Genomic DNA, 14,823 nt, shown 5'->3' with positions numbered 1-14,823 from the left:
AGCCAAGCCAAAGCAGCTGGAGCTGGGGCGCGTTCGAGCCAAAGTAGCTGGGGGCAGGGCGCAGTTGAGCCAATGCAGCTGGGGCTGGGGCTCAGTGGAGCCAAAGGAGCTGTGGCTGGGGCACGGTTGAGCCAATTCAGCTGGGGACCAGGCGAGGTTGCACCGGGGCAACCAGGGCCAGGGCATCTGGGAGCCACCAATACGGGTCGAGCGGGCATGGCCACGCTGCTGCCACTGGGGCCAGGGCACCAGTGAGACGCTGCCACCAGTGCTGCGGGCATGGGTGCACCACTGCTGTTGGGGCTGGAGCACCAGGGGGCCACCACCACTGGTGCTGGGGATGGAACTGTGCTGAAGTGCCACTGCGCTGAGGTTGCAGTGCCGCTGTACTGAAGCGCAGGGTGGGTGGGTGGGGAGGGGCGCTTACTTTTGCCTCCCCAATACTGGGAGTTCTTGCTTTGCTGTCACTCTCTGCTCTCCTGAACTGCAATCCTGTCGACGGTATCCTCGTAACAGTTCTGCTCCCTCCGTATGGGGATTCCTCACGGGCTCTGAGGGGTCTTGGAGACTCACTGTTTTCCCACAGAGGGCCGCCGCTCCCCTACTCTCTCTGAGAGCCGTGTGGTCTCAGTCTCAGGGTCACAGTCCATAAGGAAGGAGGGGAGCTCCTCTTACCTCCTGCCACTTCCTCTGGGGATTCCAGCACCTTCGCCCTCTGATGTATGGCTGTGTGGGTCCCTCAGATGTCCCTTGTGTTGTGTGAATAACCTCTGTTGGAATATGAATGTCCTTTTTGTTTTGTCTTAGAGAGGGAGAGTTCAATGGGGCAAGCTCACTCCCCCATGATGCTTATGCATGTATTTTTATCTTTTAATTATGGTAATTTTTCAAAAGTATACAAAAGTACAGAAAATTGTATGCTCATCCCCCAAGTTCATCAGTTATCAACTCATGCCCAATTTTCTTTCATCTCTCCCTACCATTTTCCCTTCTCCTCTTAATAGATAGATCACTATTTTTACGTTTCCTATTGGCCACTTTTGTACCTTTAAATAATATCTCTATACCTCTATTTCTCTTTCCATTAACTAGAGACAACAACTATTGACTTTCTGCTTTGTAATGGTGATACTAAGGTGCCTACACTTCCCTCCACTTGTCTTCCTCCTCCTGACTTTCTGTCAACTGTTGTTGCAGGTCAGTTTCTCAGGAAGCAGGCTCTAAGATGGAGATTAATGTGCAGGAATTTCTTAGGGAGTGCTCTTAAGATCAACACCTGTGGAAGAGAAGGTGCAGTAAGGGAGGCAAAGGGAAGGTATCGGGATTGGGCAGATGGAGAAGGTGGGCTGTGATGCAGTCTCAAAAGGCTCCAGCCAACCCCACAGGGAGCTCTGAAGCTGGGATGGCCTTCCCGAGATGTCCCACGTTGGGGCAAGAGGCTGGACCTGTATACCCCCAAGTTGAATCATTGGATGTGGGCTTCCTGAGTATGGGTGTGACCTTGGTCACAGTGTCTGTCTTTATCCAAGGCAGTTCCTGAGGAGAGCTGACAGAAGCTGACAGCACTCAAGCCAGCTAGGGAAATAAGAATTTGGATCTTGAAGGGAGTTCTGAACAGCACACTATAGCACCATGATAGCCGTGTTTGTACTTTCACACTGTCCACTGTTCTTTAAGCATAATTAAGTCTTCTACTCTGTGTTACAGATTGGTTCTCAAATTTGAAAAGCAGCCAATTGTGTTTGCAGAGTTATGATTATGGTAATATTATTCATTACAAAACAATGTAGGACTAGGATTCCATTTCCATTTCTATAGTTGCATGCCACGACCCCCTTGATGCTCAAATGAGAATGTTCAAATGGAGTCTCCTTTTTGATACACTTTACTTATTGTCCCAAATGTTACCATGTTCTAGCTTGCTTTATATGAAACTGTGCCTTTCTTTTATAGTCTTTGTTTTTCCTGGAGTGTCTGATTGCATTTTTTTTTTGTGGAAGGGAGGAGGAACACATAATTTCTCATAGCCATAGCCCTAATATCTTCTAGGTGACTCTGAATGTGGTCCTGGATAGGGGCTGGTCACCAGAAAGACACAGCCAGGGTTATAAGTTTGGAATTTTCAGCCCCACCCCACATTCTCCAGAGAGGGGAGAGGGGCTGGAAATGGAGTTAATAACAATCATGCCAACGTGAGGAAGCCATCATAAAATCCCCATAGTATGAGGGTTTGGAGAGTTTCTAGGTTGAACACACCCACGTACCAGGAAGGTGGTGTACCCCAACCCCATGGGGACAGAGGCTCCTGCGTTCAGGACTCTCCCAGACCTTGCCCTATGCATCTCCTCATCTGGCTGTTCATCTGTGCCCATTATCTTGCCCTTTAACAAAGTGGTAAACATATGTAAGTGTTTCCCTGCGTTCTGCGAGCTCTTCTAGCAAATAATCATATCCAGGGTGGGAGGGTCGTGGGAACCTCTGATTTGTAGCCAACTCGGGCAGAAGCTGTGGGTAACCTGGAGACCTACTACTTGCGATTGGTGTCTGAAGTGGGAGGCAGTCTCATGGGACTGGGCCCTTAACCTGTAGGATCTGATGCTATCTCCAGGTGGATAGTGTCCGAATTGAGTTAAACTGTAGGACACCCAGCTGGTGTCACCGAATTGCTGGGTTGGGAAAAAGCACACACATCTGGTGTCAGAAGTGTTGTGAGTGTGGCAGCAGTGTGAGAGTAAAGGAGAAACACATAGGAGGAAGTGTGAGATTTTTTTTTACTCACTGATATTACATCTTTCCTGCCCCAATCCTGGAATCATCCACACATCTAAGGAGCCCTAGTTCCTTTTCTTGGTGAATGGTTTTAGAAACCAAGATCTGGGTGCTAGGTGTGCTCATTGCAACTGGGTGTTGTAGTTATAGGCCCTCTCTGCTGACAGAGCAAGGAAACATATACAGCTGTACTCACCCCTGCATATACATTTATTTACAAATGTTTCTATGTGTGATCATCTGTGTCTATATGAAACTAAATATGAGTTCATGCTGATGACTCCAACTCTAATCTAGTACCCCATGGATCATTCTAGCCCCCTGCTCTTATTTATGAGTAAACACCCTTTCAACACTGAGAAACCTGGCTCCCACTATCCACCATCCATTTACATATTTGTTCAATTCAGTTAGACCTGTATAGTAGTATCAGAATTGTTAACCTGTGCCCTCTTGGGAAACAGCTCTATGAGGTAGAACACCGTGGTTATGTACTTCCCTGTGCCTTTAGTTGTACAGACACACTCACTTCCAAAGGGACTTAGGTCATCACCTCCCCGTACCCTTCCAGTGAGGTTGTTTCATACATTTGTCAGACTTAGATTCCTCAGACTGGCTGCAATCCTTCCTGGGATTCCACTGACCTCCTACATGATTTTTTAAAATTTGCATACATGAAGGTTCACTCTTGTGCTGTAAAGTTCAACGGGTTTGACAAATGCACAATGCCATATATCCACAATTACAGTAACGTGTGGAATAGTTTCACTGCCCTAAAACATCCCCTGCCTCCACCTATTCGTCCTTCTTCCCTTCCCTAAACCCTGGCAATCACTCATATTTTTAAATATTTCTATAATTTTGCTTTTCCAGAATGTCATATAAATGGAATCATACAGTATGTAGCCTTTCAGGATGTTTTTATTAAGTTTCGTCTTCTCTCTTTCTTCTTGGTGAGTCTAGCTAAAGGTTTGTCACTTTTGTTGATCTTTGCAAAGAAGAAACTTGGTTGCATCCATTTTCTCTGTTGTTTTTCTGTTATCTATTTATTTCCACTCTAATCTTTCTTATTTCTTTCCTTGTGCTTGCTTTGGGTTTGCTTTGCTCTTCTTCTCGTTTTCAAATGCGGAAGGTTAGGTGATTGATTTGAGATCCGTCTTTTTGAACGTATGCGTTTACAGCCCTATATGTCCCAGTGCTGCTTTCGCTGCATCCCATAAGCTGTCACATGTTTGGTACGTGTTTTCGTTTTTGTTCATTTCAAAGTATTTTCTAGTTTCCCTTTGATTTCTTGTGTGATCCATTGGTTATCGTTATGGACTGAACTGCATCCCCCCCAAATCCATATATTGAAGCCCTAAGCCCTGGTACCTCGTGATGTGACTGTTACTGGAGATAGGGCCTTTAAAGTGGTAATTAAGGTAAAATGAAGCCATTAGGATGAGCTCTAACCAAATATGACTGGTGCCCTTATAAGAAGAGCCGTTTGGGACCTATAAAAGGGGACATCAGGGGCAGGATGTGTATGCACAGAGGGGTGAACATGTGAGGACACAGCGAGGCAGCAGCCACCTGCAAGCCAAGGAGAGAGGCCAAAGAAGAACCCAAGCTTGCCTGGCCCTTGATCTTGGACTCCCAGCCTCCAGAACTGTGAGAGAAGTCATGTCTGTTGTTTAAGCCACTCACTGTGTGGTAATTTGTTTTGGCAGCCCTCACAGACTAATACAGTCCTTTAGGAATGCACTGTTCAATTTCCATGTATTTGCACATGTCCCACATTTCCTTCTGTTATTGATGTGTAATTTCATTACATTTTAGCCAGAGAACATACTTTGTATGATTTCACTCGTTTTGAATCCTCTTAAGTTTATTGAGGGATGTTTTATGGTCTAGCATGTGGACTATCCTGGAGAAAGTTCTAGGTGCAGTTGAGAAGCATATTTATTCTGTTGTTGGGGAGAGTTCTCTATAGATGTCATTAGATCTAGTTGTTTTATAATGGTGTTCAAGTCTTTGATTCCCTTATTGAGCTTCTGTCTAGTTGTTCTATCCATTGTAGAAAGCAGGGTGTGTTAGTCTGCCAGGGCTGCCGTAACAAAGTACCACAGACTGGATGGCTTACACAGCAATAATGTATTGTCTCACAGTTCTGGAGGCTGGCAGTCCAAGATCAAGGTGTCAGAAAATTTGGTTTCTGGTGAGGTGAGGTCTCTCTTCCTAGCTTCCAAATGGCCACCATCTTGCTGTATCCCTCACGTGGCCTCATTTCTGTGCATGGGTGGAGAGAGAGAGAGAGATCTCTGGCGTCTCTTCCTCTTCATAAAGGACACCAGTAATGTCAGATTAGGGTGCCACCCTTATGACCTCATTTAACCTTAGTTACTTCCCTAAGGGCCCAATCTCCTGATACTGTCACATCAGGGGTTAGGGCTGCAACATATGAACTTGGAAGAGGACACACAATTCAGCCCATCACGTGGGATATTGAAGTCTCCAACTTTTATTGTAGAAATATTTCTTCCTCCAGTTCCGTCCATTTTTGCATCATTCATTTTGGGGCTCTGTTGTTAAGTTGCTCAAGAGATCCCCCTGACCTCCACTAGCTATTGCATTGTGACCAACAGGAGTGGGAGATGTGACCTCCCCTGACCAGGGGAGACTTGGGGCTTCTCTGGCTGGAGGTGGTTGTAGCAATCCTTGTACCTCGGCTCAACTCTCCCACATCCTCTCATCCCCTCCATCACAGTGTTTGTGAATGGCCCTAGCTGTCATCCTATCCCTATGAAAGCCAAGGAGTCCTGGCCAGGTCTCCCCTTCCCCCTCTGCACTCAGGAGGCAGCATGTTGTTAGCTGTTGGAGCATCCTCTCCTTAAGTTCCCTTTCAACCTCGTGTGCAGTGATTCTGCTGCTCACTGTCCTTATGGAGCAGGTAGATGCCAACTTTAAAAGCAAATTTGCCTGTTATTTTATCTCAAAACGAGTTTATTTGAAAATAGCCAAAAGAATTGCAATTCAGGATGTGTATGCCAAGACAAACTATAGGCAAATCTGGAAAACAAAGGAGGGGAGCTGCTTTTGTAGTGAAAAGGGGGGAGTAGGGAGGGGCTGTCCTAAAGGAAAGTCCATTGGGGGAAAGTAACAGTTCAGGGCAGCAACGGCTTCTCGTTGGCTGAGCTGTGGTCTTTCTCATTGTCTGGGCTGTTGCCAGGTGGGGAGAGAAATCTTCCTTCAGTAGTTAAGTAGTTTTACTTCCTGTGGAAGATGCAAGGAAGATGTCTCTTCTTGTTTGGTGTAATTGAGGATGTATGACAGGGTGTGAGCGCTCCCCGTTCAGGCCTTCCCGACTCCAATTTAGTTAAGGTTTCTTTTATTAATTTCTGCACAGGCTTAGGAATGTCCCCCACCACTGGGACCCAGTACATTTCCAGAACATACCCATTGAACAGTGACAGCTCAGTCAGTCAAGTCTGTGTAGACGTTGTGCTGAGTGGTCAGGGGCCTCGCTGCATCTTGTATGAGAACAGCCAGCCCCCGAGGGGTGCATGGTCGCAGCTGATGGAAAGGCCTAGCACCCTGGGCTGACCATCAGGGCGACATGCTGACGTGTCTAAGTGGCTGCTGAGAGGATCACTGAACCATCATGGCCCACAACAAAGTGAGCATTTGTTGCGAGGGTCCCAGGTCATCAAGGAGTGAGGACGTGGTGTGCAGATGCTCCTCTTTTTGACAGCAAGAAGGTGTGTAAACGTCTCAGAAGAGTGCCTATGAAGAAGGTAAAAGTGACAAGTTTCAGCAGTTACAGGCTTAAGCGCCAGCTCTCCTAGTGAATATTTACTTCCTCCCTACCCAAGAAGGCCACTGAGGCGATGTGGTATTTTCCTGTCTACTGAGGAGCCAAGAGGCTGACAATACCAGCTTCAATTGGCTGGACAGAAGCCTCCCCTTCAGGGTAGAATAACGGGCCACTGTGGACAGAGGCACTAGTTAAAGATTTCAAAGCACACTTCTTCCTCTGGCCCAGGGCCCAGCACAGCTCCAGCCCAGGCTCCCACATCTGTCGTGCGGTGAAATACTTCATGTTCACATTGCCCTGGTGCCTTCTGCCTCACTTGTGCTCCTCACACTCACCGAGGCAGGAAGGGAGGGTCGCTAATATGGGACCAGGTGGTCAGTAGGAAGGATGAGAACATAGGGAGTCTAGACTCGCATGAGCCTCAGTCAGCAAGAACACATGCTGTGCTTTGAGTCTCACACTGCAGTTGGGAGGAAGAAAGGGTGAGTCCCCTGGGGCCTTTCCTCCCTCGTGGTCTGGAGAGACGATTACCCTGGCCCTGTTGGTATGTTATGACATGAGGTGCTCCTGGGGGATGCAAGAACACAAGAGTGGCCTGGTTCTAAGTACTCCCATCACTGGGGAGGAGAGAGACCTAGGAGTTGGGCAAGTGGCTGCCGTGCACCCCTCCACCAGGGTTCCTGGGAGGCTAGCAGTGCAATTCACATGGCGCCCAGCTGAACCCTGTGACTCCTGTCCCTGCAGTGGCCTGGTCCTCAGCTCTCCTTGCAGGATCCCAGCGCTGTCACAGATGTCAGAGGTGCTCGAGAAGTTGGCTGCTCTCTGAGGGCAGCTTGGACTTCGACAGGACTACTCTGGGGGGAAGAGGCTCACCCGCCAGGGGGTTTGCACGGGGTCCCGAGGCGAGCACACTGGCCCATACCTCCGAGGCCTCATCTGGGAGATCTGTCACTGGCAACGTGGGCCCCGTCCCCTGCCCGTTTCTGAGGTTCTCCCACAGTCTAAGGGCTGTAACCTGGGGCCTGTCTCTACACCTTGTCGCCAGGCCAAAGACTCTGCTTGTGTTGGGGCCATGGACGACACCCAGGCTATGGCCTATAATCAGCCTTATCTGCCTCTCTGTAGAGCCTGTTTCATTTCAGGGCCTTTCCTCGTAAAGGTTCACACCAACCCCACAACAGTTTTCTTCCACAGAGAGCTCGCTCACCAGAGCTCTGGCGAGTGTCAGTCACCACAAGCTCAGCCCAGTGTGCTCCAAATGCTTCACAGTGTTTTACTGTAAACTCAGTTTTTAAATTTAGCTGAAGAACTAAGAATTGAAGAGTTGAAGAATTTAAAAGAAGAATCTAAGAATTTAAGAAATTTAGCTAAGAACAAGAATAAATATTTCCTTGCCACCTGCCATTTAGCTGTTTCATAAGAGCTGATGGGTCTTTCAAATGTTCAAGCACTGTCATCCTGTACCTTAAAGAGCCCAAATACCTCTCTGAAATAAAGTTCCTATCAGTGCCATTGATTCTATTATCATGGACACCTGAACTTGTCACCTTTTTACATGAACTGTCATCATGTTTACCTGGATGTACCAATTCATGTTTATATTTGGGAAGGGGAGGATGAATTCTTTCCCCTTGATCCTGCCTTGAAAACTGAGGCCTCGTGAATCATATCTAGTGGAAGGATGAGGAACTAGATTGAGAGGTGAGGACATTTGGGTGATGTTCTAGGGCACGGTCTCTGCACAGAGGCACTGTAGACATTGGGAGCTGGGCCTCTTTACATGGGGGGCTGTCCTGGGCACTGGAGGCTGTTTAACAGCATCCCTGGGTTCTGCCCTCCAGATGTCAGTAGCATTCCCTCCCCACCCCCCCAATCGGGACAACCAAAAAATACGTCCAGATATTGCCAAATGTCCCTGGGAGGGGCTTGTCCTAAGTGAGAACCGCTCTTCTTGGGGACTTACATGGGGATTTCTAAGTCTTTACTGGGGAACGGTTTTCAGCTATCCTAAGAAAGCTCTCTGACGAGTCACTGCTTCATCCACTGCTCTATAACCATGTGACAGCCAATATCTATCTTTGGGGCAATGACCCAGAGCACCCAGTTGGTCCTTATGGCATTGGTGAGTCCCTGTTGCATACAGCGACCGTCAAAATGACTGTGGACACAATCATCCCAAGCCTGAAGGACGCACAGGCAGAAAGGGGTGTGCACGTTTCCACAGCATGCGCTACAGGACAGATAACGACAGTGCTTCTTCTTCCTGGGGTTGGCATTCAGTGGGTGAAAGGCTCTGACTCTTCCACTCTCCCTCCGATCACTCTTTGGCTGTAGGCACCTTCAGCCAAGAAGGGACAGAGGAAAAAGGAACCTGGAGGAGATGGTGGGGGTCCACTGGGGAACAGAGCTGACCCCTGGGCTAGAGGAGGCTTGGGCAATGCCTTGTGGTAAGTGAGTCCACGATCACCAAATTCACCTGGCTCTTCTACTTTAGGCATCAGATGTCACATTTTACATACTTTGGAGCACATTCCATGCAGCCCTCTCTATACAACCCTTTCTGGTTGAATTGCATTTTCACTTTCCTAGACACTGTCACCTAAGATGCCCTGGGAACAAAAGTAAAATCCAGTGCTCTGGACCAGCCTGGTCCCTCCTCTGGTCCCCTAAGCACGAGTTGTTTTCAAGACTTTATTTGGCTGTCGTGGCCCAGCCCATGAAAGCCTTTCAGGCTCCCTTGATTCCTGGGTGAGCTTAGAATGCTGCCTCTGCCCTAGCCCAGGAGGGCTCGAGGTCAGCCAATTTCAGTTAACAGATGTGAGGTTCAAAAACTAGAAATGACTAAGCGGTAGGATGAATTCCGGAATTGGTCTGTTACTGACATCATGCCGTGTAGATTTTGTAATAAAACCATGCCCTTTTTGAAAAGCAGGTAATTCAATATTACAGCTCTGCACATCTGCCCCTTTCTACGTAGATTTACATTTAAGCAAGTCTCACATGGGTTTAAGTTTATAGGTAAGTGGTTTCTAAATAGCAGCATCTCCATGTGATTCAAGATCAGGAGGCATATGGAAGTCCAAGATAAAGATGAAAAAAATGTACTTCTTAAAAGTCAAGGAGTTCACAAATTAACAAATCTTATTGGGATAAGCACCCATTTGTGAGTGTCAATTTCTCAGTGAGCAGGGTGGGGCAAGGAGAATCACCGCAGACCAGAGGTAGACCCGGGATTACCAATGCTCCAGCACTCCACTGCCACGTGTGCATTATCTTATCACTTGTCCCCCTTCTCACAGGGCTCTCTACCTGCTGTCAAATCAAAAATAAGGGGGAGTGGTGTCTTTTGGTTCTGGTGGATTGGCGTTTGCTCCCTCTCCTCCATCCGATTTCGGAGCTCTTCTGGTGTCTACACACAATTATTTATACAGCAAGAACGTGGAAATTTATTTCCTATGTTCACAAAGACAAACACTCTTTAAAGAGGCTCATTGACAAGAGCATGTATTATGAGCCAGACACCCCAGCAACCAGAGGTTTCCTCCTAAGTTGAAACGTGACGCCCTTGAATTGTTTAGCTCAGAAAAGAAAGAAGGGAAAACAAAAAAGAATGAAAGGGAAGAAAAAAAGGAAAAGTCACCAGATCAAGCACGTGCAGTAAAAGCCAAACATAAATTGTGTGGTGCAGACACCAAGGAGCACCCTGTACAGTGAAAACCTGTAGGAGTCTGGCCGTGACTGTCTGTTTCACATCTGCATGCCGGAGAACAGTAAGGGCACTTGTTAGCCCTCTTGCAAGGTGAGACTTGATCTTTTCTCCTTTGCGAAATGAAGATCCACTTAGACAAAGGCACCAACACGACAGGGAGTTGTGTCTGGATGGCCAGGGAAACAGTGTCATTGTTATCATTAGGCCACCGATGCTCAGCTCTTGTACTTGTCAAGCACTTTAAAGTGGATGCAAAATGTCTGAGGGGCTCATGTAAGTATCTGCTAGGTGCCTGCCTTATGGCAGGAGTGGTGGTATGTTCAATTCTTTCGCATGCAAGCAGAGGATATGTGAGCGGTCCTCAACTGCCAAGAAAGAAACATGACAGAGGCAATGAACACTTTTGTTCAGCAGAACGTCGCTCATTTCTTGATACTTTTTATTGACCTGCATGTTTTGTGACAAAATGACCGCCTTTATCTGTTGTAGTCTGCACGTCTGGGTACTCTGGGGGCCCGTCAGTAGGTGGCAGGTATTCCGGGAAACAATGGCAATCGGGACAGCAGTGGAATGGACTTGGGGGATGAGGAATCTCAGTCATGGGGGCGGCAGGCGCAGCAGCCACGATGGGCATCCAGGGGTGGCACAAAGAAGGCAGTCTGGCCACAGGGAGCTGCATGGTTGGCATGTTGAGGAACCTGGGAGGCACGGCAGCAAGGCCGCCACCGGCCCACAAGAATTCATCTGATGGAGGGCAAGGTGAAACAGACCAAGGGGCACTCAGCCGGCGTGGCGACGTCTGCCACAAGAGTGACAGGAGCCTGGGTGCCCTTGGGCTGGCTGTGGGCCGGCTGGTCTACTGTGGCATCGGGATCCGTCACAGTGGGCTTGGCTGCCATCTCAAGAGTGGCTGGGAGGGCAGAGTTACTCCTAATCAGGGAGGTAGGGTTGTCAAGTTCTCAGTCGCTCGGTGTCTCCTGGTTGTCCTCATTAGAGACTGGGAGGTCGTCTCGTGGCTTGGTGGCTGTGGGTGCTGTGGAAATCCCAGGGCTTCGGGTTTGCTCTCCACCTGCCTCAGTGCAGCTTTAATGCCCACTCTCCTCTTCATCCTCATGAGAAAGTGAGGGCAGTCTCTCTTAAACAAGGGACTGCAGTCAAACCATAAATGAGGTTCAAAATTTAAAGAGAAAAAGAAACTCCAAGTCACAAAAGAGTTGATTGCAACTAGCAAGGACAATCCAGGCCCCTGTGCGATCTAGTCCGGCAGTCCTGGGCCTCTTTGGGGGAGGTCACAGTCCCAACAGGAAGCTGCACACTAACTTTTACATCCTCAAGATTCACTAACTTATGCCTTGCATTTCACCCCTGGAAAATGACTAAACATGGCCAATTAGAAAGTGTACAAGTCCAAAGAAAGGGGACTTGGAGTTTGCAGACGGGGAGAGAAGAAGATTCAGCGTCCCTATAAGGAAGTGTCAGCTGGCAACAGAATCGCCCCTTTGCTGGGAGCCACTAGCTCTTGGCCGTCGGGGGCCCGCTGACAATGGGAAGTACACCCATTTAGTCAACCTTCAACAGGATTCAAAAAGTGCTTTGGAGCTACCGCTTCCCCAGGACAAGCCAAGCAACATGGCTATTTCACAGCAATGGACCTGGACACGCACCTAAGTTATGGTTTAGAGCTATGGCAGTCATAGGTGCACACAAACCCCCCAGTGACATCGGTCCTCGCACAGGAGGACATGAAGATACAGTGTTTCAACAGTATCATCTTTTTTCTCCAGTTTTATTGAGATATAATTGAGACAGAGCACTGCGTAAGTTTCAGGTATACAGCATAATGACTTGACTTACATGTATTGTGAAATGATTACCACAGTAAGTTTAGTTAACATCTATCATCTCATACAGATACAAAAAAAGGAAAATGGAAAGTTTTTTCCTTGTGATGAGAACTCTTAGGATCTACTCTCTTACTAGCTTTTACATATGCCCTACAGCAGTGTGAGCTGTAGTCATTGTGTTGTACATTAAGTCGTGTATCTTTTAATAAAGCACTCCAGACACACTGGGCACCAGTCGGAGCCCTTTCCCCGTATTAACTCATAGTCGCCATCACCACCACCAGGAGTGGAAATGGGCACCCAGTTCCCAAGAGGCAGTTCTGGGATTTCCACCCAACCCGACTCCGCCACCCCAGAGCCCACCAGCTCAGCCCATTGGGAGGTTTGTCCACCGTTACCTGGCTCAGGACATAGACAGGTCTCCCGTGGGTGAAAAAAATTGGTAAGGCAGGTGGATGAGTGAATATCATGATGCATTTTGCTGAACCCATGGAGGTGAAGCTGACGGATGAAACTCTTCATACAGTCTGTTTCAAACAATTTGTTCCAGCCATCTCTCTCCAAAATCTCCTTTTGAAACAGTTTCTCATTGATACCTATGCAAGGCCCACCATCGTCCCACCAAACTGATGCAAACTGATTGCTGTTGACGACATTCCACAGCCTCTTAGGAAAGGTCAGAGAGAGGAGATTGCCTTCACCCACTGACAGGGCATTACAGATGTGTGTGGCCTTTGGAACAAAGGCTCTTCAGTCAAAGCTTGGAAAGCAGTTTCTTCAAGCAGCTGCCTGAAGTCAAGGAGCCCAGCTGACACCAGCTGGGTCAGGGTGAGTGAAGGGTCTACCGGAGGAGCATAGCTCTCTGAGCCAATTGTGGGAGCCCTTGTTTCTGGAGGAAAATGCAACATCCCGATCCAGGCCCCTGGCTGTCAGATGACTTTCCTCATCTCTAGATGTACTCACTGGTGGCGTGTCCTTCCTTCAAGTACACATGAGTGCAGCATGGCCAGCAGCACCCCTTGACAACAATACAGCTCAGGACATCACAAAGGGGCTCATGTTACTTGGGGGTGACATCACAACACAGCCAGCAAGGGACATAATATAGGGCCAGGCCATACAATGACCTGTCAGCATGCCAACATTCTGGTCCACACACAGTCATCTCACTGGGAAAGTTGACACTCAGATATGGTTTTAAAGTAACAGGCCAAACATTCAGTGCAAACCATGAACTGTCTTTTCGTCCTCGAGCTCCTGGGGCCCCAGACCCACACTGACATACCGACTAGAGAAGGTCAGAGCTCGTTCTCGGAGTCCATTGGCCTTGAGGGCCCTGAACAAGACAGATTTGTGCTTTTAAGTACTGAGCAAAGTCCAGGACGGGTGTCCATGGTCAAGGGCGCAGCCATACCATCCTTTTATTACTGTCACAGCCAGGTGCTCCACAGAGACCCTCCTAACACACCCATGCTGTTGGTCACCAGAAGGCACATGGCAGATTGCTGCTTGGGTGAACGGGTTAGCTAAGTGTCCCACCACCACCTAGCAGATTGACGAGGAAGAGAAGGCAGCCTTCTTCCTGCCTCTCCTCAGCCTGCACTTGTGCCCCCCCACCCCACAGGCAGACACCGTTATATACCATGTCTTCCCGGGCATGGCGTGACAGGGCATTAGCCACTGGCCTCACACATGGCTTACTTTCCTTGACCAACGTCTGCAGGGACACTCAGCCTGGTTTGTTCCCGGGGTTTGAGCTCTGCAATCCTTCTTTGGGGTGTAGTGCTGGGAGAATCACTAAGAGACGGCCATGCAGAGCAGCCCCTCTAGCACATTCTCCCCACATGCAGGGCCACCTCCACTGACGCCCCCACTCGATCTTGGGCACCGAGCTCCATGATCTTCCAGGGATTTCCGTGAACCAGAAATGCCTCCAAACTTGAGGTATTATCAGCCCAGGGCCCAGGCACTCTGGCCCAGTGGGTGAGAGCAGGGGCTCTGCGTGTGGACAGCCCACATTGGCATCTCGGCCCTGCCATTTCCCAGCTGCGTGACTTTGGGCCTCTTATTCAACCTCTTTGACCCTCTGTTTCCTCATGGGGGTAATAGCACCTGCTTCACGGGGTCCTGAGGCTCCAATGGGACGTGCAGCAGGTAGCAAGGGACCTGACACTTAAGTCACAGCTACTGTGGTTACTGAAAAAGGTCTTTTGCCCAATAGCAAGTCTGAAATCTAATGAGCTTATGAAACGATCCATCTGTAGCCTCTGGCTGCCTGCAGGAAATCATTCTATCACCAGCAAGTGGCGGATTTCCTTGTCAATTGCTGCAAACCATGGGCTGAAATACCACCAGAGTTAAGTGCCCATGAAAATGTAGAAACAGCTAGGGCAAGCTAGACACAAATCACAGAGTATTTTATTTAAATGTAAGCAATACTCAGCCACTGATGTGACCGGGGAATGCCTCGGGACCACTAAAAAGCCAATTTCAGGTTTAGACTGTCTTCAAACCTTAGAACATTCTCGTAAGGCTCCTAAGCTGTAACAATGCGGCACGGTGTTCCCTAGCCAACAGTAGAATCTCCTTGACACCCCTCTCCCTCTACATACTGTATGTTCTGGCTCTACCTGAAGACTCATTAGAGATCTTCCCCCAGCCCTGCGTGCCTCGGCCACTCGTGGCAGCTACAGGTTTCCTTTCTTGCT

At 48.5% G+C, this 14,823-nt stretch overlaps 1 protein-coding gene across 1 annotated transcript; it reads right to left on the bottom strand.

Moving 5' to 3' along the window:
* Positions 1-10,698: 10,698 nt before the first annotated feature.
* On the bottom strand, positions 10,699-14,013 carry HSFX2 (heat shock transcription factor family, X-linked 2). Its single transcript, XM_087427464.1, is given in 4 exon segments — positions 10,699-11,103; positions 11,138-11,307; positions 11,310-11,526; positions 13,960-14,013. Coding segments are annotated over 4 exon segments (834 nt in total). The 3' UTR covers positions 10,699-10,710.
* Positions 14,014-14,823: the final 810 nt, after the last annotated feature.

Source organism: Ceratotherium simum, chromosome X (assembly GCF_057802395.1).
Source record: "Ceratotherium simum simum isolate JZ-2026a chromosome X, ASM5780239v1, whole genome shotgun sequence".
NCBI lineage: Eukaryota > Metazoa > Chordata > Mammalia > Perissodactyla > Rhinocerotidae > Ceratotherium > Ceratotherium simum.
This window is presented reverse-complemented; position numbering and strand designations above follow the sequence as displayed.